Source organism: Dama dama, chromosome 8, assembly GCF_033118175.1.
Source record: "Dama dama isolate Ldn47 chromosome 8, ASM3311817v1, whole genome shotgun sequence".
Lineage (NCBI taxonomy): Eukaryota > Metazoa > Chordata > Mammalia > Artiodactyla > Cervidae > Dama > Dama dama.
The window spans coordinates 1,887,021-1,911,495 of record NC_083688.1 but is presented as its reverse complement, the minus strand read 5'-3'; the positions used below and the strand labels follow the sequence as shown (position 1 = coordinate 1,911,495).

The following is a 24,475-nucleotide window of genomic DNA, read 5'->3' as shown; positions in this document are numbered from 1 at the left end:
TAGAGACTTGAGTTCCAGAATCTGGCCTTACTGTTTCCAAGAACGGCTGCACCCATTCACACAAAACTAAAAACAGAACAGCTGCAGGACCCGGCAATTCACTCCTGGGTATAGATCTGAAAACACAAATTAGAAAAGATACACGTACCCCTATGTTTGTAGCAGCATTATTCACAATAATGCTGAGATACAGCAGCGACCTGTGTCCGTCAACAGATGTGTGGATAAAGCAGATGTGGTGTAGAGCGGAATACTACTCAGCCATCAACAAGAAACTTTGCCATTCCATTTGCAGCCACATGGAGGAACTTGGAGGGTATTATGCTAAACACCTAAATATGCTAAATACTAAAATAAGGCAGACAAACAAATACTGTGTGATATAACTTATATGTGGAATCTGAAAAACACAACAAACTAGTGAATATAACAAAAGGAAGCAGACTCATACCTGTAGAGAACAAACGAATAGTCACCAATGGGGGGCGGGGAGGGCAATATATAAGGGTAGGCGAGCAAGGGGCACAGATCATTGGGTACAAAATAAGCTACAAGGGGCTGGGGAGAGACACACTGGGAGTCTGGGATTAAAGAAAAGAAAGTGAAAGTCATTCACAACTCCTTGCGACCCCATGGACTATACAGTCAGAATACTGGAGTGGGTAGTCTTTCCCTTCTCCAGGGGATCTCCCCAACCCAGGGATCGAACCCAGGTCTCCCGCATTGCAGGCGGATTCTTTACCAGCTGAGCCGCCAGGGAAGCCCAATATACACATGACTATATATGGAACAGGTAACAAGGACCAACTGCATAGCACAGGGAACTCTGCTCAGCATTCTGCAATAACCTAATGGGAGACGAATCTGAAAAAGCAGAGAAACATGCATATTTCCCTTCTCTGTACGCCTGAAACTAACACAACATTGTAAGTCAACTCTTCTCCAAGAGAAAATAAAAATTTAAAAAGAAATAAGCTACAAGGATACATCGTACAACAGGGCAAACATAGCCAAAATTTTATAGTAGCTATAAATGGAGGATGATCTTTAAAAAATAAAAGAATCTGGTTTTAGAAAGCAGAGTTCCAGGTCTCTCCAGAAATCCTTGGGTCTGGCCTAGCCTCGTGGAAGTGGGCTCAGCTTCCGTCACCCTCCATGCAGGCCTACAACCCTCACCAGCCCCAGGGTGAGTGCCTCCTAATAGGAAAGCTCCAGGAAATGGCCACGGGGCGGGGTGTGTTGGGGGAGGTGGGGAGGCTTCTCATGGGCTTGTGGCCCCAAGTCATTCATCAGAGTGGCAACAGAATCACACTGGAGATAGACATCAGATCAATGGAATCACAGTCACAATCTTCTCTCATGCATTTCTTCTAAGAGTTTTATAGTTTTAACTCTTACATTTAGATTGATGATGGACTTCGAGTTGATTTTTGCACATAATGTGAGGGAATGTCCACCTTTATTATTTGCATGCGGCTATCTGGTAGTCTCAGCACCGTTTTTTGGAACAAACTCTTCCTTCCCCACAGAATTGTCTTGGCATCCTTGTCGAGAATCAATTGACTACAGATGTGAGGATTTCTTTCTGGACTCTGATTCTTTCAGTCCATTAGAAGAAATTCACCCTGGGGCTGGAGAGGGCTATCGGCAGGTTGGGGCGGGGAGGGTGACAGAGGCTGAGCCTACTTCCAGGAGGCCTGGCCAGGAAACCATTGACTCATGTACTTTAAATGAGTGAATTATCTCTTATGTGAATTCTATCACAATAAAAATCAATTGAGATGAAAAAAATAAGGGGAAAAAAGTACCAGATGTGCTTAATTAAAATTCAGTAAAACATAACTGATGAAAAAGACAAGCTATGCAAAGTTCATTAACAGCCTTTCTCTGGGGTGGAAGCCGTGTCCCCCGGCCCCAGGTTTGGAAGAGCATATAGTGTGGTTTGGTGCCATTGTGGCCTCGGGTTGCAGAATTCTACCTTCTTCTGCCAATCTCACTTGGAAGCCTCTAGAACAGACACAGGGATCCTAAGATAGAACATTTTATTAATACTTATCAATACTCTGTGCCTGCCAGTAGAGTGGAGTTAAGAGTCTGGGATACACTTACCCCAGCTCTGGCACTAGCGGGCTTGGTGGCCTGGGTGAGTGGTATAACCTCTCAGCTTCTTCACCTGCCAAAAGGGAAGCGGCAGTACCTGCCTTCCAGAGCTTTCGTGCCTGTTCAGTAAATTAACTTGTGAAAAGCTGAGCACAGTGCCTGGCAGGTGAGCAAACACACCATGAACAGTGACTCACGAAGTTGAGAGCCCAGAGTTCCGGCTTTGAAATCAGACAAGTGAATCTGTTCTTCTCCCTCCTGGCTCAGATACTGTTTCGGGTTTAAGTGTGTCTCCCCCCCGCCCCCCGCCCAAAAGATAAGGCTTCCCTGGTGACTCAGACGGTAAAGAATCCTCCTGCAATGCAGGAGACCCTGGTTAGACCCCTGGGTCGGAAAGATCCCTTGGAGAAGAGAATAACCCATTCCAGTATTTTTGCCTAGTGAATCCCACGGACAGAGGAACCTGGCAGGCTATAGTCCATGGGGTCACAAAGAGTCAGACACAACTGAGTAACTAACACTGTCTCCCGTTCACAAAAGCCGTGCTGTAGTCCTTACTCCCCAGGACTTGTGAATCGGACCTTATTGCAAAATAGGATCTTTGCAGATGTAACCAAGTTAAAATGAGGTCATAATAGATGAGGGTGGTTCCTCATCCAACACCTTGTGTCCTTATAAGAAGAGGGAAGTTGGGACCCAGAGACACAGAGGTTCAGAGGGAAGACGCCAGGTGAGGATGGAGGCAGACATGGGAGCTGACAAGCCAAGGATGCTGAGAATTGCTGGCAGCCACCAGCAGCTGGAACAGGCACGCGAGGACCCTTCCCTGGAGCTGTCAGAGGGACCACAGCCCTGCCTACACCTTGATCTTGGACTTAGGGCCTCCAGAACTGCGAGAGGATACATTCTTGCTGTTTGCAGCCACCCAGGTTAGGATCATGTGTTACCGGCAGCCCTGGGGACTCAGCAACGTCCCCAAGCCTTGCTTCTACATCTGCGCCATGAGCTGCCTCCCTCCATGAGATGTGTCTTCATTGCCTAGAACTATGCTTGGCACCGGGGAGATGCTGAGTAAGTAAGTGGTTGTAGAATTGGTTGCATGAAGGCATGAAACCCACATGGCTCAGGCCTCACCTTCTTGGAGAGTCATCGCCTCAGCTTCTCAGAGAGGCCTTGCTGTTCACTCTGTTTAGAACAACCCCGCTTCCCTCTGCTCTGCTTGACCTGCCCTCTCAGGCATCGCAGTCCTGGCTGTCTGCTTGCTCGGGTCTGCCTCCCTCCCTGCACTGTCTGTTCCTAGAGGACTTGGGATTTTGTCCGTCCAACTGCCGAAGCTGAGTTCCCATACATCCGATAGCGCCTGGAATGTACCCGGTGTCAACAAATATTTAGTAAATAAATGAATGAATGAAGACTTGAGATTTAAAATGTCTGTCTGTATGGACAGCCAAATCACCTTCTAATATACCAGGACTGGAAAAGGTCAGTTTTCATCCCAGTCCCAAAGAAAGGCAATGCCAAAGAATGCTCAAACTACCACACAGTTGCACTCATCTCACACTAGTAAAGTAATGCTCAAAATTCTCCAAGCCAGGCTTCAATAGTACGTGAACCGTGAACTTCCAGATGTTCAAGCTGGATTTAGAAAAGGCAGAGGAAGCAGAGATCAAATTGCTGACAACCATTGGATCATCAAAAAAGCAAGAGAGTTCCAGAAAAACATTTACTTCTGCTTTATTGACTATGCCAAAGTCTTTGTGTGGATCACAACAAAGTGTGGAAACTTCTGAAAGAGATGGGAATACCAGACCACCTGAGCTGCCTCTTGAGAAACCTGTATGCAGGTCAGGAAGCAACAGTTAGAACTGGACATGGAACAACAGACTGGTTCAAATAGGGAAAGGAGTACATCAAGGCTGTATATTGTCACCCTGCTTATTTAACTTTTATGCAGAGTACATCATGAGAAACACTGGGCTGGAGGAAGCACAAGCTGGAATCAAGACTGCCGGTAGAAATATCAATAACCTCAGATATGCAGGTGACACCACCCTATGGCAGAAAGCGAAGAGGAACTAAAGGGCCTCTTGATGAAAGTGAAAGAGAAGAGTGAAAAAGTTGGCTTAAAACTCAGCATTCAGAAAACTAAGATCATGGCATCCAGTCCCATCACTTCATGGCAAATAGATGGGAAAACAGTTGAAACAGTGACAGACTTTTGTTTTTCTGGGCTCCAAAATCACTGTGGATGGTGACTGCAGCCATGAAATTAAAAGATGCTTACTCCTTGGAAGAAAAGCTCTGACCAACATAGACAGCATATTAAAAAGCAGAGACATTACTTTGCCAACAAAGCTCCGTCTAGTCAAGGCTGTGGTTTTTCCAGTGGTCATGTATGGATGTGAGAGTTGGACTATAAAGAAAGCTGAGCGCTGAGGAACTGGTGCTTTTGAACTGTGGTGTTGGAGGAGACTCTTGAGGGTCCCTTGGACTGCAAGGAGATCCAACCAGTCCATCCTAAAGGCGATCGGTCCTGGGTGTTCATTGGAAGGACTGATGCTGATGCTGAAACTCCAATACGTTGGCCACCTCATGCGAAGAGTTGACTCATTGCAAAAGACCCTGATGCGGGAAAGATTGGGGGCAGGAGAAGAAGGGCACGATAGAGGATGAGATGGTTGGATGGCATCACTGACTCAATGGACATGAGTTTGGGTAAACTCCAGGAGTTGGTGATGGACAGGGAGGCCTGGCGTGCTGCGGTCCATGGGGTCGCAAAGAGTCAGACACAACTCAGTGACTGAACTGAACTGAACTGAATATAGTTGAACTAAAGAAGACATTTTGGCATTGTTTTTACCAAACAGGAATTTCAGTACTGGACTGTCCATGTCACACGTGGACACTGACCTGGATTTGGACCCAGGAGCACTCCAAGTCCAGTGCTCCGATCGGAGGGCCTGAGTAGTGAGGGGCCCTGGGTAGTAGGATGGGAGAATGGCTTCTGGGGGCTTGGGGGCAGGAATGGAGAAGCGGGCAGGGTGGGGGGCACTGATGGCGTGCTCTTCCCCGCCCCTGACTCCTGCGGGCCCCTGAATGAACGAGAGCCCCACTGGGTTCTGAGTGCGAGGTGCTCCCCGCTGGGGGGCAGGCTCCCCAGGGTCCCCGCTCTTCGTCCTGCACTCCCTCCCCCACCCCCACTCCCTGGGCACTTGCGTCACCAACAGTCTTTGTGCCAAGGTCGGCGGCTCAGAGAAGCCGAGCAGCTGATATTAGGAACCTCAGCTCTGGTCTCGGCAGACCTGCTGGGGGCCTCAGCTCTGGCACTCACGTGGACGAGCCCCGTAACCTCCCAGCGCCTCCTTTCCCTCATCTGTAGGAGGGGGATGACATCACCTCCTCTGAGAGGCACTCGTGAGAGGCACGTGGTGAATCCTCAGCCCACGGGACGCTCCCAGAGGGCTTGCCTGCTGGGGGCCGTGATTGCTGGGTCTGGGTTCAGGCGCCCTCGGAGGCAGCTCTGCCCGGGAGGGTGGCCTGGAAGCCCTTTGCCTCGGTCTTGTGGCAGAACCAGAAGAACAGCCTCTTTCACTTCGGCGGGTGGGGGTGTCTGGGCCCTTCAACATTTAATTGATTGTAACATCCCAGGCTGAACACGCTCCCCCGCGTGACCTACACCCCCAAGAAGAGCTTCGGCGAGCCTTCCGTGACGGTGTATAATGCGTTCCCGGGCCCAGCACGCAACTTTCAAATTGGCTTACAATTTATCTGCAGCTCGGATAAAAACATTTAATGACTGTGTGCAGCGCGAACTCCCGGTGTCACCCAGGGGCTCCCAAATGTCTTTCCCCACCACAGAGCGGGGATGTTATAGGCATGAAATTACAGCCGCGCTTGCATTTTGATCTGCACCCCGAGGCCTCTGGAAACAGCGCGTTAGAATGCTCCAGACGGACGCGGTCTTGGTGACGGCAGACGGGGACGCCGCCTCTCCCGTGGACCAGCGCTGCGCTCGTGAGGCTCGTGCGGGCGGGGGTGGGCGCTGCCCAGCTCCTCCGTGCCCCCCTCCCCACGGTCCCCCAGACGGGACTGGAGCTGTCTTGCCCTGCTGTTGGCTGCCACGGCCCTTAGGGTCCCTGGTGGCCCAAAGGAGACCCCAGCTTCCAATGACCTCCACTCACCTGGAGGTCACTGTGTGTGTGCGTGTGAGAAAGCAGGATCTTCCTCCATCATGCCACAGTGACTCGACTTTAATTTCTGAAACCTGCCTGTCTAAAGAAGACAGTCATGGGGGAGGAGGGGGACACAAAATTCAAATCTTTCTAACTGTGCCTGATTTTTAACTGACGTGAACACTATTTATTGTGAGAGATATTATTTTTATTTACGTATGTGTTTATGTATATTGAAGTATAGTCGGTTTACACTGGGAGAGTCCGGGGTCTCCCTTAGACTTGAGGCATCCAATTCTCATTTCCTCTACAGGAGCCCCGGAGAAGGAAATGGCAACCCACTCCAGGATTCTTGCCTGGAGAATTTCACGGACAGAGGAGCCTGGTGGGCTACAGTCCACAGGGTCGCAAACATTCTGACAGATTAGTGTGCGTGTGACTAACACACGCACGCACTGTTTTTTAAGAAATTATCATTATTATTGGCCACACTGCGCAGCTTCTGGGATCTTAGTTCCTCAACTAGGGACTGAACCCAGGCCCTTGGCAGTGAAAGCACAGAGGCTGACCTTTGGCGCGAACCAGGAATGGTTTGATTTACAGCGTTGTGTTAATTCCTGGTGTGCGGAAAAGTGGATCAGTTATGCACACACATATAGCCACCCTTGTGGATGCAGACATACATATGTATATATATGGATGCGTATATACATATTCTATTTCCTGCTCTTTTCTGTTATGGTTTATTACAAGATGCTGAATATAGTTCCCTGTGCCCTGCAGGAGGAGGGCTGTTGTTTATCTCTTTTATTTATAGTAGTTGGTAGAGAGGTACTATTTATGGAACACTCAGACTGCGTCTGGGCTCAGAACCTTCTATACTATGGATTATGTCACTCAATCCTCCCAGTCTTGGCCGAGCAAGCCGCTTGCTTCTCTGCACCCGGGCCCACGCAGCGCGCACAGTGCGGGCTCTGCCCCGTGGTCTGACGCGGCCGCTGGGTCGCAGGAGACGACGCGCAGGAAATGGCCGCACCCTCAGCGCCTCGGTCTCTCCCAGCCTTCCCCTCGCCGTTCTGGGCCTCGTGAGCCTCGGAGCTGAGCTGCTCCGGGCTGGGGCAGCCCCCAGCGGGGTCTCTCCTCTCCCCGAGCCTCAGGCTTCTCATCTGGGAACTGGGGATCCTAGCGAGCCTGCCCCGTAGGGACTGGTGTGAGAATCAGGTGAGAGGCGTTATTGGAAGTACCATGGAATTGACACAAACTAGTCAAGGGTAGCTTTCCTTTTCAAAGTTGGGGAGTATCCTGGCTCCTCCCAGGACAGGCTGACCTACAGGAGGATGGATAGACAGAGTGGGGCCGCCCCAACACCCAGGAACTGGACCCCCTCTCCAAGGACCACGGTGTACAAAGCTGTGAGCATTCATTTCTCAGACTGGCTTAAAGCTCCTGGGAATAAGAAATAGTGGACGAGACTTCTCTGTGCCAGGGATGAAACCAGGGGCAAGGAGGAGGCAGCCACATCCATGCCTGAGAGCAGGCAGGCCCAGACGGTGTGCTAAAGACAGTGAGATCAGACCTAGTGAGCCTCCTGGCCGACTCGTGCTGGGCTAGGTATTTGCAAACCTTTTCTGATCTAAACCTCACAATCACCCTAGGAAGGAGGCATCCTTACCCCCATTTTACAGATAGAGAGACTGAGGCCCAGGGAGGCTAATGAATCCAAGGTCACCTGGTGGATCTGGGATTCAGATCCAAACCTGCGTGTTCTTATCTTGTATGTGGAACAGATGGGGTATTCTCCCGTGTCTGGGGGGAGGTGAGAATCAGAAGAGAAAGGAGAAATACATTTGCCTATAAATAAGAGTAGCTGTTGATACATGTATAGATTAAGATACCAACAGAGATGTTACAAAATGAGTATTTTTGGAAGACTTAGAGGTTTAGGCCAGAGATTCTAGAATGTGGTCCTGGCACCTGCATCATCAGGGAACTTGTAAGAAATGCAGATTCCCAGGCCCTACCCAGCTCTGCTGAATCAGGGGCTGTATCTTCATAAGCCCTCCAGGCGCTTCTGACGCTCATTCAAGTTTGAGAACCGCTAGTTTAGACCATAGGCTTTGGCCTCAGATGGCTGTTAAGACCCTAGATAAATCGTTTCCCCTCCCAAAGCCTAGGTCCCCTCTTATAACAAGGGTCACAACATCTCCCAGCTCCCAGGGCTGTCCCTAGGATTCCGTAAGAAAAGGTGCATGAAGCAGGAGGGTCACCCATCAGGCACACGCCAGGGTGGGACAAGGTATCCAGTCCTGTGGGCCCGGCAAGCAGCGGTGAGCCTGACCCAACAAGGGTAATGGGGCTGGAGAGACTGGTGAGAAGCACGGCCGTCTCTGAGCATGAGGATGGTCAGAGGACGAACCGAAATGGGGAGGCGGCTATTCCAGGGCGGGCCCCACCTGGGAAGCCCTGAACGTCCAGGGGTCAGAGCCTTCCTGAGGGCACAGGCGGGTGGCATCTCTTGCCCGCCCGTCTCTGGTCCTTCCTGGTATAGCTCAGCCTCCTGCTCAGTGACGGATCCCACGAGCTGTCTGCCCACCCCTGCTCTGACTGCCACCCACCCTGGGAGGGGCCCTGAGGCACAAAGCCCCACCCCCAGAGCCTGCTGGGAGCACCGCACCGGGCCAGCTGGGCACCCTGGGCTGGCCCCCAAGACCGCTCTGCCTCCGCAGGAGCTGGGGGGGAGGCGCAGGGCTACCTCCCTCCACCTCCTCACTGTACGAAGGACACCGAAATCACGGGGGCAGGAACCGGCTCAGGATCCTTTGGTGAGCTGGTGAGACCGTGTGCCTCCTGGACTGTCTATACTGCCTCAACTGGACCGTCTACACTGCCTCCATCTGTCTACACTGCCTCCATCTGTCTCACTGCCTCGGCTGGACCGTCTACACTGCCTCAGCTGGACCATCTACAGTGTCTCAGCTGGACCATCTACACTGCCTCCATCTGTCTCACTTCCTCCATCTGTCTACACTGCCTCCTTCTATCTCACTGCCTCGGCTGGACTGTCTACACTGTCTCCATCTGTCTCAGTGTCTCAGCTGGACCATCTACACTGTCTCCATCTGTCTACACTGCCTCCATCTGTCTATACTGCCTCCATCTGTGCAACCCAGCTGGCCCAGAAGTCAAGAGGCCTGGGCTCTGGCCCCGGCACTAAGGGGCCTGATCTCACAGGAAGGCTTTGTGATTCTTGCTGTGTGCCTTCAAGCAAGTTGCTAGCTCTCTCGTGCCTATCCATGTCTGTGTCTGCAACATAGGGGTAATGAGTCCCTCCCCTCGGGTTGGCTGTGAGGTCTAATTGACGCAAGGTCTGGAAATCACTTAAGCGCATGGTCTCCAGGAGCCTACCCTGAGCCCCCTTTCTAAACTGGCCACCACTCCACTTGTAGTGACTCTTGATCTGATAACCCTGCATGATTTTCTTCTCAACATACATCACTATCCACAGTTGTCTCCTAAGTGTCCCCTGGTGGCTCAGTGGTAAGGAATACGCCTGCCAATGCGGGGGACTCAAGCTTGATCCTGGGTTGGGAAGCTCCCCAGGAAAAGGAAATGGCAACACACTCCGATATTCTTGCCTGGGAAATCCCATGGACGGAGGGGCTTGGTGGCTACAGTCCAGGCGGTCTTAAAGGGTCAGACACTGAGAGTCCGCAAATGAGCCCACAGCCGTCTCACCTACCTGTCTATGCTTGTGTCTTAGGCTTGTCTCGTGAGCGACTTAGTGACTTAACAACAACAGCATGCACAGGATTCACATTCCCCAAGGACAAAGATGCTTCCTATTGAAAGCGTGTGGCCATTGCCTGGCACATAGTAGGTGCTGAACAAATATCTGATGAATAAACAATTGAGAATATGGCCCTTGTCAGACTGGGAGCCCCTCAATGGGACAAAGAGTTTCATTCCTCACTGGCTTCCTTGATGTGACCAGCTCAGGGCCAGACACTGAGAACATTTCTTATCGAAGTACACAGGAGCTATTCCATGGGTCGGTGACTGCAAGAGGGGAGACTTCCCTGGCAGAGTCACCTCCCAGCCCTGGCCCGGCCCCAGGAAGCCAGACCACACCACGTGCTACTCCTGCGGGATTCAGTGAGCCTCAGGCCTTTGGAGGTTTTCCATTTCCCCAGAAGCAGTGACTGTCCACGGGGCCTCTATGCTTTCACTGATGGCCCGAGTATAGCAAGCTTTGTTTCCCTGATAAATATCATTGGATAAGGAAATCAGGGAACACACAGTCTGGAGTCAAGGCCATGTGCCTAGAATCCCGGCCGCAGAGCTGACCCAGAACTCAAGAGTGTGCCTGGCTGGCCCACCAGTGCCGGCAGGGGCTTCTGAGGCCATTTGGGAAAGGCCGTGCTTTACAAGCTGGGAAGCTGAGGCTGGGTATGGGGACACACCAGCCAGAGACAGGCACTGGTATTCTTGTCCCCGTTTTACAGATGGAGAGATGGAAGCACAGACACAGAGTGGAAGCCCAGGAACACTGACATCCAGTCTAGCACGCTTTCTAACGTCCCCCGATGCGTCTGTGTTCTGGGAAAGGCCTCGGGAAGCACGCGGAGGGGACATTCTCTTTGCAGTGGGTGTGCAGTGTCACTGAGATGCTGGCTCAACCCCCTCTCCCGCCCTGGAGGCTCCTGGAGTCTCATGCTCCTGGGGGGTTCCACCTGGGGGGCCCACCCCCACTTTGTGCCCTTTGCCCACAGGTGTTTCCAAGAGCATGGCTCCTGGCTTCCACCTGGAAAAGGGGCCCACACAGCTCAGCATCTCCTCCCTGTGACCTCATCAGGTCACAGGGCCTGGAGTTAGGAGGTCCATGAACGTCCCCTTGGCCTGCATCTCACTCCCATCTTACAGAAGGGGAAGCTGAGGCCCAGAGGCCACTGCAGGCTGCTGCCTCCTGGGAAGCCTCAGAGCCCCTTCGGTTCCTCTTTCATCCTAAACAGTGTATCAGAGCCTCTTCAAAGCACCGAGTCCGGGTGCATGGGTGGTCCACGGGTAAAATTCTTGCCTGCCAAAGTGTGAGTCCATGGGGCTCCAGGGATGAGGCTGGGCCCCGCCTCCCTAAGGCCCGGGTGTCAGTGCTGGTAGGAGAAGGGGATCCTGAGGGTTATGTGCCCCGCAGGTCACACCGGGGCACTTCCGGCCCCCTGCCGTCAAGGGCAAGCTGAGGCGAGAAGAGGGTCTCCTGCCAGTATGGCGGGAGTTTGGGCAGGTGGTTCCCGGGCCAGCCCCTCCGCGTGCCTGGGTACGCACACGCACACAGACACATGTGCACACACACAGCGACACCAGGGCCCAGAGCCCTGCACTCACCCATGACGTTCAGGAAGATGTTGCCCGATGCCAGGACCACCTTCTCCCTTGTGGCGCGGTCGTAGATGCCCACGTGGCACTCGTAGGGGCCGTTGTCAGAGATGCGGACCTCAGGCAGCCTGCGGGGGGCACAGAGGGGCAGCATGGGGACCCATCCTCTGGGGCTGGAAGTCACAGCACCTAGGAAACCAACACCCACAGCCCAACCATCCAGGGTTCTCTCAGTAGTGCCCCGGGACCCACCAGCACACGCCCGTGTGCCGTGCTGGGAGCGGGAGCGACTTCACGGGACGCCACTGGCACCCAGGCCCTGCACCCTAGGCTCCGGAGGGTGAAGGGGTGGCCTGCAGGGAGGACTACATGTGACGATGTGACTGCAAGACCTCTGGAAGCAGGAATGCCACATTAAGGTGGTCGAGGGGCCACTGCCTGTGGTCCCCGGATCCTGTGATGCCTGTTGGGGCTAGGGGGCTTCTGCCAAGTGAGAGCTGGACACTCGGAAGGGGTGGAGTTTTGACCTGGAGCTCAGAGGCTATGCAGCTGAGATGGGGAAAACTTTGTGTCCTCCAGCGACTTCCGGCCTGCTCTGGGCCTCATTGAGCACCCGATGAGGGGCCTGTTCTGGCCACGACAGAAGGAAGGTCTCTGTGCTCACGTCTTGGGGGTTCTCACGCAGCTGCAGAAAACTCCAAAGAGAAGCTGATGCTCAGGGAACCCCAGGAAGTGCCAAGCACAGGGCCCTCCCCGTAACACTGGCCCTTCGGTCCTACCAGAGGCCTGGCGGGGGAGAGGGTGGTGGCTAAGGACGGGTGGAGGCTCTGAGGCCCGCACGCCTGTCCCAGCCCTGCTGGCGCCAAGGGGTGGCCTTTGGTTCCGCGCTTCACACCCAGCCCCGCGCCAACTTGATTCACTCTCGGCTCAGCCAGCCTCTCTTACACCTGCTGCTTCCGAGCCTCGCGCCTCGCGCCCACTCCTTCCCCTCCCTCTTCCGCTGTCTCCACCCCATCTTTGTCTTCCAGCTCCTTTGCCTGTGACTCATGGGCCACACCCGCACCTCCGTGCCCACACGCGCACACACACACACACACACACACACCCCTGGGCTCCCAGCCTCTCTCCCCATCCAGGGGCCTGATGAAGGAAGGCAGCACCTCTAACCATGGCTCCTTGCCGCCCGCCGCCCACCTCCCATTAGCGTAAGCAAACATCTTCATTTCCACAGGAAACAGAGGCTGAAACCTGGTCTGCCGACTTGTCATGAAAAGACTTCACGAATGGGGAGCTTTTCATCAGGGACACGTGGTGGGGAAGATGCTGTCTCCCGTCTCGGAAGAAAAGAACATGGTGACAGCAGAAACAGCAGGAACTGTTTTCCCTCTGGGAACTATTTTCTTTGTTTGTAACTCAGCTAGCCTGAGAAAAAAATGAAAAGCTTCTCTGCCGGGCAGGCTTGCGGAGTGACAGTCGCCCAGAGTGGCGTGTTTAGGCGGTGCTTACGGGCTCCTGTTACAGAGGCGCCTTGAGGCGCAGGTGACAGGTGCCCAGGTGACACCTCTGCGAAGACACAGGCTCCAGGGACACATGGAGCTGGCAGCTGCCCAGGCGATAAAACGAAATAATAACGACACGGTTGACACACGGGTGGAAACGCACAGGTGACGGCCACATAGATGAGCTATGCAGAAGATGTACTGCTGTGACAGGGACACGGGTGACGTGTTTAGGCAGCCTCAGTGCTCATGTTCAGGCGAGAGTCACACACGCAATATGTTTAGGTGACGCGTGGAGGTGACACACACAGGTGATACAGCAGACAGCGCTGGGGACGTCTGGACTGGTGCTTCATGAAGGAGGCAGCTTCTTGCCTGGGGGATATTTCTACATCCTTGGATGTTCTTCTGCCGAGTTCCCTAGCTCTGTGAGCAGTCCTGCCTTCAACCAGGGATCCAAGGGATACTCCAGGCACCATCGCTGGTATCTCCTTTTTCTCTGCTCCCCCAAACACAGTCAGAGACCAAGTCCTCTTAGACGTATCCCAAAGCATTCTCTTCCCTGTATCTCCACAGCCAATAACTCTCTCACCTGGAATACAGGAGGGGCAGGTAACCAGCTTCTCTGCCATGCTCATCTCCCTCTTGGTCCTTCTCCAGGCAGAACCCAGATCTTTTCAAATGCAAATGGGGTTAATGGCATTCCCCTCCCTAAAGCCCTTCAGAGGCTTCTTTCTGCTCTTCAAGTGAAGCCCAGGATTCTTATCTGGGCCAACAAGTCTCAGCACAGCCGCCTCCCGCCACACTCAGCTCCCCCGTCCTCCCGTGACAATGGCGTTGCTTCCATTCCTCCCATGTGCCAAGTTCCCTTTTTAAAAACAGACTTTTGATTTTGGAATTATTTTAGATTTACAGAAAAGTTGCACAGAGAACGGAGTTCCCCAACACCCCTCATGGGTCCCCCTTTGTTAACTCTTACATGATCACAGTACAGTTGGTCAGACTAAGAACCGGCATTAATGCATCATTATTTATTCAACTCCAGACTCTACCCAAATTGCACCAGTTTTTCCACTAATGTCTCTTTTCCGTTTCAAAATCCCATCCAGGATCCATTATCGGTAACACTCACGGGTGCCTTGAGCCAAGTTTCTTTTCTGAGTTAGCACTTGTGATTGCAACAGTCTGTTTTCCTGTGAATGTTGCATTTTATTCCTCTGGCTACAACCTTCAAGTTAAACAGTTACTTAGAAAGTGACCACCTGGACTAGGTGGCTATGGAGGATTGATTACCGTGGTGACCTGGATTAACAGCCTCCCTGTATCTTGCAAAATGCCTATATAGCTCTTCCCACCTAGAAGTGGAGTCTTCTCCACTGTAGCCCACCAGGTTCCTCTGTTCATGGGGATTCTCCAGGCAAGAATACTGGAGTGGGTTGCCATGCCCTCCTCCAGGGGATCTTCCCGACCCAGGGACCAAACCCAGATCTCCCACATTGCAAGCAGATTCTTTACTTGCACCTGAGCGAGGAGTGAAGCCCTCCCACTTAGAAGTGGAATCTATTTCCCCATTCTTGGCCTTATGACTTGCTTCAACTAATAGTGGTGAAAGTGATGATGGCATGCAAATTCCAAGTTTAAGTTTCAAAAGAATGGTCTCTGTCTCTCCCTCTCCACCTAACTCTCTCTCTCCACCCTCTGCCTCTGTCCTGAGAACAAGCCTCTGATGGAGGCTGAGAGTGAGTGGAGGGAGCTCCCACTTGCTCAGTTGGTCCAGGCAAGGCCACACTTCGGAGTAAACCCGGCCAGCCCCTACCCTCCTGAGCAATAATAGGTGGCTGGTGCTTTAAACCATCTGGATTTGGGGCTGCTTGTTATGTAGCGATAGCTGACTCTTAGAGCAGGTGTCTGCACCTCTCTTCTTAGTCCTTGTCTACATTGTAACTTAGTGACTTACATTAGTGACTCACAGACATCCCCTCCCCCACCATACACAATGAGAATCCCTGAAGGCTGGGTCTGCATCGAGCTGGCTTCCCAGAGTGTCCCAGGGCCTTCTTGCAGAGTGCTTGTCATCGTGGTAGGTACTCAGACAAGGGTTACAACATGAGTGGACAGCAAGACCGTCCAGAAAGCCGTGGTGTGAGTCTCTGCTACAGACCATGCCGTGGCCCCATCCCCTCCCCCAGGTGGAGGCAAATGCTCACTCCTGTCTGCAGATTCAGCAGCTTCTACCCATAGCTCTGATCTGGACCAATCCGCCTCTTCTCAGCACCTCATCTGAGCCTCTGCCTTCAGTGTTATCCTCTTGAAGTGGATTAAGTGGCCGGGAGACCCCCTTTTTCTCCAGATTTGAGTGGCATTGATCTGCATGCTGACTAGAAGGCCTCCCGCAGATAGCAGGGCCCCGAGGGGGCTGGGGGTGAGGAGACCTACTCTCATCAGCCATGGGCTGCAATCAATAAACCATTAATAGCGGCAAAGGTTTCTGGCGAGTTCAGTGTAATACACTTTAGCAGCCGGAGTTTACTAACACGGACGGTGGTTCCGAAGGCCGAGTAACCGTGTGTGAAAAGCTGGGCACAGAGACAGCCGGGCCCACTGGCTGTCCCCACGGCCCCCCGGCTCAGGCGAGGCCGGGCAAAGCCTGGGCACTGGGGCTTCCCCAGGTCCGAGGCCAGGGCCGTAGGCCATCCACGCTGAGCACAGGTATTCACGCCTGCTTGCACTACGCCTGCGCTGAGCCTTAGGGCTCGGGGCCTGGGCAGGTCACACGGAGATGCCAAGGGCTCTTCCCTGCATCTGTGAATCTTTGTCCAGCCTGTTCCCTCAGCTTGGACCACTCTTCCTTTCTTGTTCCCATGACAAGCCTCTAGCCCTCTTTCAAAGCCTGGCAGTTGAGTCTCGCTTTCCCCATTCATGACCCCTCTCCGTCAGACAGTTGAGAAGATATGTGGGATAATTCAAGGGCTTAACTCAGAGCTGATGTGGCTTGAGAGCCCAACGGACCAGAATCACTAGGTACCTAGTGGCCCTTAGGCTTCACATTCAGATGCTGCCTCTGCCAGGCAGGCTGCCCTGACTGCCCATGCCCGGTGCAGACAGAGTCCCTCTCCACCTCCCCAGGGCTGTGTCTGTCTGGAGCACCTACCCTATCCATATCATGCTACATTGGTTCCCATTTGTCTTCCTTCCCAGGGAAGCAGATAAGCTCCTTAAAGGTGAGCCTGGCCACGTGGTAGGTTCTCCAGGAATATTCACTATATGAACGAGGGCAGCAGAAGCTATCAGGGCCAGGAGCTAGGCACCCTTGGTTCTGGTCTGGGCTCTGCACCTGACTAGCTGCATGAGGTTGAATAAAGCTCTTTGGCTTCTTCGAGCTTTGGTTTCTCCAGCTCATAAATGAGTGCTCCAATACCTGCCTCATGGCACTGTAGCCTTTAGGAGGAGCTGATATTTACAGAGATTTACAATGAGAAGCATTGTGTTACCCTATCTCCTTGGGTCCTTGACACTACCCTATTATGATGCCATGTCTAAACCAGCTCTGGTATGTATTATATAGCAATAATATTACCCCCATTGTACAGATGAGGAAACTGAGGCATCCAGAGAAGAGGGAGGTCATAGAGGGAGTAGGTGGGTGCTATGATTCAAAACCAAGTCTCATGAATGCCGAGGACCAAGAGAGGTCTTTGGAAGCCCCAGTCACGTCCCCACACTGCTTCTCAGATCTTCCTTCCCCAGAAAATTAATTGAGATCCTTGGAACTGGAATTTGCCTCCACTGCTCTTCAGCGTATTTTCTATTTTGAGCCTCGTTACCTCTCCAGGTAATAAGAGCCATCTGCCCCTCCCTGCTGGGAGAAATGGGATGGTCTTTTATTTTCCTAAATTCCCTTCTTCCACCTTCCGGTGGGCCGCTTAATTGCAGAGCCCTTTGTAGTCACATTCTCCACACCCGCCTGACTTTACAGCCTCTGATCATCCTTCCTTTCCTGACTTTGTCTCTCCACTGGGAAGAGTTCTAGATTCTCCCAGACTGGAGATCACGGACTTGGGAGCAGAGGGCGGGGCTAGGAGGAAACAGGCTGCAGAGTTTAGAGTTACTCTTCCTGTATTGTTGGTGAATCAGATGATCCAGTAAGGGACTTTTGCTGAGACCTGAAACCTAAATTAATGAAATGCATATGCACTTAGAGAAGAGCCTGGCGCTGTCAGATTTTCCCCTGCGCCATTAATGGATTAAAATTTTGAAATAAACTCTTAAGCATCTACTGTGTTTGCAGTGCTGAGCGCCTAGCATGGCAGGAGACAGAGCAATAGAGATCTTCCTTGACTTACAAGGAGGTCACATCCTGATAAACCCGTTAAAAGTTGAAAATATCAAGCTAAAAACATATTTACTACACCTAACCTACTGAGTATCATAGCTTAGCCTTGTCTTAAATGTGCTCAGGACACTACCATTAGCCTATAGTTGGTCAAAACCATCTAACACAAAGTCGATTTTACAATAAAGTATTGAATATCCCCGGTGGCTCAGATGGTCAAGAATCTGCCTGCAATGTAGGAGACCAGGGTTCAGTCCCCTGGGTCAGGAAGATCCCCTGGAGGAGGAAATGGCAACCCACTCCAGTGTTCTTGCCTGGAGAATCCCATGGACAGAGGAGTTTGGTGGGCTACAGTCCATGGGGTCACAAAGAGTCAGACCCAACTGAAGCGGCTTGTCACACGCACCCACGCCGTGTATACACACCACCGAAGCCATTGCCATAGTCAAGATAGTAAACATATCACCCCCGGAAGTTTCCTTGTATCCCTACTCTGCCCCAACCCCAGGCAATCACTGACCCACTCTCTGCCACTGTTCGCTAGGCTCATGCTTTCCAGGGATTCATGTAAATTGAACCGTAGAACATGCACGGTTTTTTGTTTGGTTTCTCTCACTCATCATTATTGAGACCCATTTATGTTGCCTTTGTCACTAGCCTGTTCCCTTTTAAGGCTGAGCGGCCTCCCGTGGCATAGATATACCCCCTCCGATCTATCCACTGACCTGCTGACGCATGCTTGAGCTGCTCTCTGGCCAGGACAATAAAGCGGCTGTGAACCTATGTGGACAAGTCTTTGTATGAACGTATGCTTTCATCTCTCCTGGGTCCACACCAGGGAGTGGCGTGGCTGGGCGTATTTTAATGATAAGACGCAGCCTAACTGCTTTCATACAGAGATGATATGAAGACCTCTGGGCTTTTTATGGCTTTCTGCCTCTGCGCGCTCTACCTGGGGTGCTCCTTTTAGAAGCAGCTCCTTCTACATTACCTTATTTCTACTTTTAAAATGCTGCTCTAAGCCGAAATAGCAAGTCCTGTTGGCATCGTGTGAAGGAGGGTGGGGAAGGAGGGTGGGGGCTGCAGGACTTCCCGATGGGGAAAGTGTGGGTGACATTTGCCTCCGACCCCATTTTCTTCTCATCTTCTTTCAGGGGATGGGCACTCGCAGGACAGGTGGTCCGCGGTCAGCGCCTTCCCTCCACCCTGCGGATTCTGCTCCACCTGGACCCGCTCCACCTCTGTCTTCATTCTTGCCATCTCGCCCTCCCCGAGTCTGCTGCCTGCTGCCAGAGTGGCCTTATCACAGTGAGGATCTGGTTCTCTCGATTTAAAACCATCCCATGGCTTCCAGCTCCTGGAGGATCAAGCCCAAACCCAGTCTGGCCTTGGGACCCTCCTAATCAGGCCCTGAACCCACAGAGGAGGGAGGGAGGCTGGGATGGAGGGAAGAAAGGGGTGTGTGGCCTCACATCTCTTGCCAAAATTCAGCAACAGAATAAGAAGACTTGTCAGAACCGAACTTTGATAATCTACCCTGTTTCAAAGGCATTTTGTCATGCAGGGGTCTTCGTTTATGTAGACTGTACCTCATTCCGGGCTAATGGAAAAGATTCAGGTAGTGATTGGTCCTTTGAGGTTCTGCTTTAATGAAGAGATGAGAGAGCCTTTCATTTGTATAACCATTGTTTGCATAGAAATGGAGCTTCTAAGGAGCCTGGAAATAGTTCGTTCTTGCAAGTAGGTTAAACAGCCCCCCCCCCCACCCCCGCAATCCTATTAGCCGGGTGCCTGCCCAGCTGTCCATGATGCTTGCTGGAAAGATCTCAAGTGGAAAGGAATGAAGTTTTACTGTTCCTGTGCCCGCCATGCTTCCCTGATTGGCTTCACATTCCCCGAGGCCCGGACCTTGCTTCTCCCTCCCTCCAACACCTGCTTCCTCCCCAAGTTTAAATGTCATGGCCCCGTGACACTGGAGGCCCTGTTGCAGAATGCTGGCTCTGCAGGGCTCTGAGGCAGAGCTAACAGAAACGGCCACGAGGCCTGGCAGCCTTGGGTGCTGCAGGGCCGTTTGCTAACGAGACGCTGCTCTCCGATAAAAGGCAGGGGTGCGGGTCGAGGCACCTGCCCCTCCCGCACACCTGTGCAGTTTGCGGAGCCTGGGTGGGAGGCCACGGACAGCCAGGTTCCGTTGGTTCAGTCCAGTGGCCCCGGGGTCACCTGCTCAGCCGGCCCCAGCTTCCCCAACCCCCACCCAGCCGCCCTCGCCACGTCTAACTTTCCCCCCATGGGACTTGGATGGCTGCACACCCCACCCGTCTACCCCCACACACACACTGCCCCACGCAGTCAGAAATGGACTGGCTGCTGTGGGTAGCATTTGTTGCAACTGGCAGGTCTGAGGAAGCAGCTGTGGCCAGGAAAGAAAGGGCCTGTCTGGACCTAGGTCTTATCTTGGGATGGGATCCTCTACGGGAGACCTTGGGAAGGTCCGGGGGTGCCGGGCTCCAATTCGAATGTGCTGGAGAATCCCCTGGGGATCTGGTTCAAATGAAGATTCAAGTAGGTTTCTGGACCGGGTCTTAGGAGTTTCTAAAAAGCTCCAGGCAGGTCTCAGGTCCTCAGCCCTCCTCCCTCTGCCTTGGCTCCATCCCTCTGTTTAAACCGGCCCTCTCCCAGTAGACACACTGGGGAGTCCCCCTTCATTGGCTTCACCAAAGCTGGAGCCTGGAAGGCGCTGACGGTACGGTTGAATGGAATTTGACTGAGGTGGGTGGATTTTGCAGCTCTGTGGGTCCTTGAAACCACCAGGGGCTGCCATGAAGCTGGCCAGGCGGCCCTCATCGCTCTCATCTTACACCGACCTGACGCTGAATCTCAGCCCGCCCTCCGGGACCACGCCTGCAGCTGGTCCCCGTGCCCCAGTTTCTGAAACAGATGAAGTGTCCTCAGTCTTTCCTGGCCTCCTGGAGGTGAGTCTACCCTCAAGGTCAGCCGAGAAAGTGGGACGCAGAGCCTAGGTTTGGGTCCAGGACAAAGGGTCTCATCTCTTTTGGCGTGAACTTGGCTAAAGTCACCTGAAATGGTAAGACCTGAGTCTCCCTTGGTTAATGCACTCTTGGGGAAGCTGCCTGTGACCTGATGAGTCAGAAGCATTCCTTCACCTCCTTTGGACCAAATCCTGGGTGTTCTCCTCCGGTAAGCCCTTTCCAGGAGCAGCCTGGGGAGACCATCCCCGGGACGGGTGTGCAGCCGTAGAGAGTGCGCCAGGCAGAGAGGCTGGTGGAGGAGAAGGCTTCCCCTTCGTGAACGGATCTGTCCTACGGGCTCGGGTGGTACGTGGATGAGCCTGGGGGTTTTCCTCCTTAGTATCAGACCTCCCAGTCCAGCCGGGTCGGTTTTTTTTTTTTTTTTTTTTTTTTAATATTTATTTATTTGGCTGCCCTGGGTCTTAGGTGCAGCACACGGGACCCTCTGTCTTCACAGCAGCACACGGAATCTTTAGTTGTGGCGTGTGGGAGCTAGTTCCCTGACCAGGGATTGAACCTGGGCCCTCTGCATTGGGGAGCATGAGTCTTAGCCACTGGACCATATGGAAGTTCCCAGCCTTGCTCTTAACCAGCTAGCAAGTTCTGGTTTGTCTAAGAGTTTCCTGGGTTTAGCACTGAAGATCCAGTGTCCCAGGAACCCTTCAGCTTCGGGCGAATCAGGATGTCGGTCACCTTCCATGTAACACACGAGCACCCTGGAGGGAAGAGTAGCTTGACTCGGTCCAGAAGCGGTGAGCGGCAGGTCACGGCTGCAGAGGGAGGCGCCCTGTGCCAGCTGACCCAGACAGGGCCCTGGGAAAGCCCCAGACGGCCCCCTGCAGGGTGGTCTGAGGTGGGTGCTGGGGTTACAGAGCCCCCGCAGGGTGGGGGTTGGGGGGGCAGAATAGGTTTTCACTGAACTAGCACTATGATCGCCAGAGACTCTATGAGTCAGGGTCTCAGAGAGCCGGAAAAATCGGGTGCTATTTTTACAACGCAGAGCTGGAGAGTGTGGGTCCAACTCGCCCCTGAGCCAAGTCAGAGAAGGACCATCAGAACCGCTCCAAGGGGCCAGAAGCCCACAGCTGGGGACCTGGCTTCCAGACAGCCGCTCGGGCCGAGGAGCCAGTTGAGGGTTGGCCAGTCTAAAAGTGGCGGGCTCACCTGGGGAACTTGAGCAGCCCCAGGTAGAGGTGAACAGGCTGTCTCGAGCTGGAGGGGCCCTGGGGACCCGGGCTTGGGAGGGAGAGGGACCCTGCACAGGAGGCCTGGGAGAGTCCCGGGAGCCCTTCCCTCGGCGCCGAGAGCTTTATTCCTTTTCCTTGTGTGTTTTCCCCTTCTTTCCAGAAACTGCCTAAACTCTTTTTTCCCCCCCCAGAGCCTTTAAAAAGCCATGAGCGTGGTTTTCATCCCCCTTTTCAACCTGAAAATGGTTTCCATCATAAAACCTCTCAGTGGGGATGAAACGTCTGTGGCTTCCAATCAGAGGCAGGGCTGGCAGGGCTGGCGGTTCGAGGGAGGATGATAGAGGAGGGGGGCAAGGCGAGAAGTTCCGGAATAGGCTAGCGCCCTTCCCAGCCCCTCCCCGCCTTGCCTTGGTCTTCCCCCACCCCCCATCCAGGGACCTCAGACCCACCTTGGGCCCTGCTCCCGGCCCAGATTTGTGTATGAGCAATTCCTTCCTGTGAGCATTAAGGCATTAAAATTAGGGTCCAAGTGCTGCAGAGGGACAGCCCCTCCCTACACTGAGGGTGAGGACCTGTGAGACTCCACCCTGCCCGTCTGCTGACTTTCCCAGGGAAGCGGCTTGCCTCCCGCTGGCTCACCCCAAGCCGCACCCTGCTCGGTTCTAGCATTTCACCAAGAAGGGACCCTGTGCACTGGACAGGAAGGTGCAGGGGAGGCGGGTGCTTATCCAAACACAGCTCGTCCCCCGCGGGGTCCCCCACCTGCCTCGCTGCTCCTTGGCCTCTGCATCACCGCCACAGCGAGACTTTTGTTCTGAGGCTGAAACAAGGTCACTGTGGAAGCCCCCTCATTCCTGCCCAGAGAGGTGCTCCAGAGAAGGCAGCTGGGATTTCCCAGTAGGCCAATGGGGAGTGACCTGTTTCCAAGATGGAAAAAAGACTATGGGAAACCAAATGTTATCTTCCAAAGATGAATTCTCAAGGAACCTTCTAGATGGAGGGATCCTAGCCTGGGATGCCCGGGAAGTTGGTAACCAGGATGCCGGATGATGACACTTAGAATCACTGGTCCCTGCTGCTCCGGCCTTGTTGATGCCCGGTTGGTGGAAGGTGGGGGTCACCATGCCGTCCATCCTGGCCCTTCCCACCCTGCTCAGCTGCTGCCCTGAGCTTCGGCCCCAAACCCCAGCCCCAGCTCCCCGTCTCTCCGCTGACCCCATCCTTGCCCCTCTGGCCTGCGGTGTGCCCCTCCCTGCTCCTCCCGTGCTGACCCCTCCCGCTCTCTCCCCTCCCCTTCCGCTCCTGGCCTCTCTTCTCTAGCCTCTTGCCGCTGCCATGGAAACTGCTCTCTCCTCCACATCCTGACTGATCCATTTAGTCCCTCATGGTCAGCCCGCTCAACACAGGGTCTGGGCTGGGAGACCGGCAAGGGCGGGAGGGCCCGAGGGTTCAGGATGGTCCTTCTACCTCGTCTCCACCCCACGCCGCCACCCCAGGCCCTGCAAGCACATGGCGTGGGATGTATGCCCCGTGGAGAAGGATGCTGGGCAATAGGGAACTAGAAACCAGGCAGCGGGCCAAAGGGAACTCAGACCAGGGAAGCTGGCCAGTGAGGCAACTAGAAGGCAGGCAGAAAGGCTGAGGCCACGGGGCTGTGCTGGCTTCCTTTCTATCCCTGTGGGCGCTTTGCTTTTAAACAAGAATCTCTGCTTTGCCTCTGAACCGGCAGTGTGTGACAGCTGACACCAGGAAGACGCCAAGCCCATTGCAAACAAGCCCGCCTTCAGCAGGAGGGGGTGTGGACCGCGGCTGTCCCAGGGACCCAGGCACTTCCTGGCATCAGTGACCACTCTGACCGTGTTCAGTGAACACGGCTGCGCCCCTACTGTGGGTCAGGCAGAGTCAGGCCACGGGACTGAGAGCGCCTCAGGAGCGTGTGCCTCACTCATCTTTGCACGGCAGTGGTTCATTGAGCACCTCCTGTGTGCAAGACCCCGTGGGAGGCACATGGTGCCTCTTTCAACCCTCACAGAAGCCCTTTCAACCCCTTTCAACCCTCACAGAAGCCCTCTGAAATAAGAAAAATAGTAGTAGTAATAATAATGGAGCTTCCCGTGTGTCAGACGCTCCCAGCCTTAACGTGCTATAGTCAAGGGATCTGGGACAAGCAACTTCACATCCGTGCCTGGGTTTCCCCACCAGTAAAGATCGGCCTTCACAACCTCATGAGCTGGGTACTAGTATCATCAGCCCAGTTCACAGAAAAGGAAACTGAGGCACAGGGGTGTTGTTTAGACCTTGTTGATGGTCACACAGCCAAAGGATGGCGGAGCTGAGGCTTATACCCTGGCAGTCAGGCTCCAGAGAAGATGTCTGGAATGCACATGCTTGTTACCTTTCCGGGTTCTGGGCTTCTGCAAGTTCGCTCCCCCAGGCAGCAAATCAGCGACAGGATGGAAACCCACTCCCTTAGGCTGGAGAAGGGTAAGGCTCTAGAGCAATGATTTCTGCTCTGGGCCTCCTGCCAGCTGCAGGCAGCAGCATAGGTCCCTGGGTGCACGGACCGGCTGTACCTTCTGGTGACCAAGATCAGATCGCCTCATCTGTAGGGACCACTTTTTCCTGGAAGCAAACTCCAGTAAGAATCCATCACATGGGTCCCTTTAATATGGGACCACAGTGGCCCAGAGGCCAATCTCTTCAACCACAGTTTGACAAAAGGATCAGAAAAGAGGCTCAAAGACAGTTCTTGACCCTTAGAGAAGCAGATGGCACACCAAAGCAC

General features: G+C 53.5%; 1 protein-coding gene across 1 annotated transcript in view; it reads right to left on the bottom strand.

Moving 5' to 3' along the window:
- The window catches only part of IGSF21 (immunoglobin superfamily member 21), a 269,234-nt gene that overhangs the window by 33,596 nt on the left and 211,163 nt on the right, over nt 1-24,475 (bottom strand). Inside the window, exon 4 of the mRNA XM_061147813.1 lies at nt 11,652-11,770. Coding sequence (XP_061003796.1) covers nt 11,652-11,770 — 119 coding nt within the window. The remainder of the gene's footprint in view (nt 1-11,651; nt 11,771-24,475) is intronic.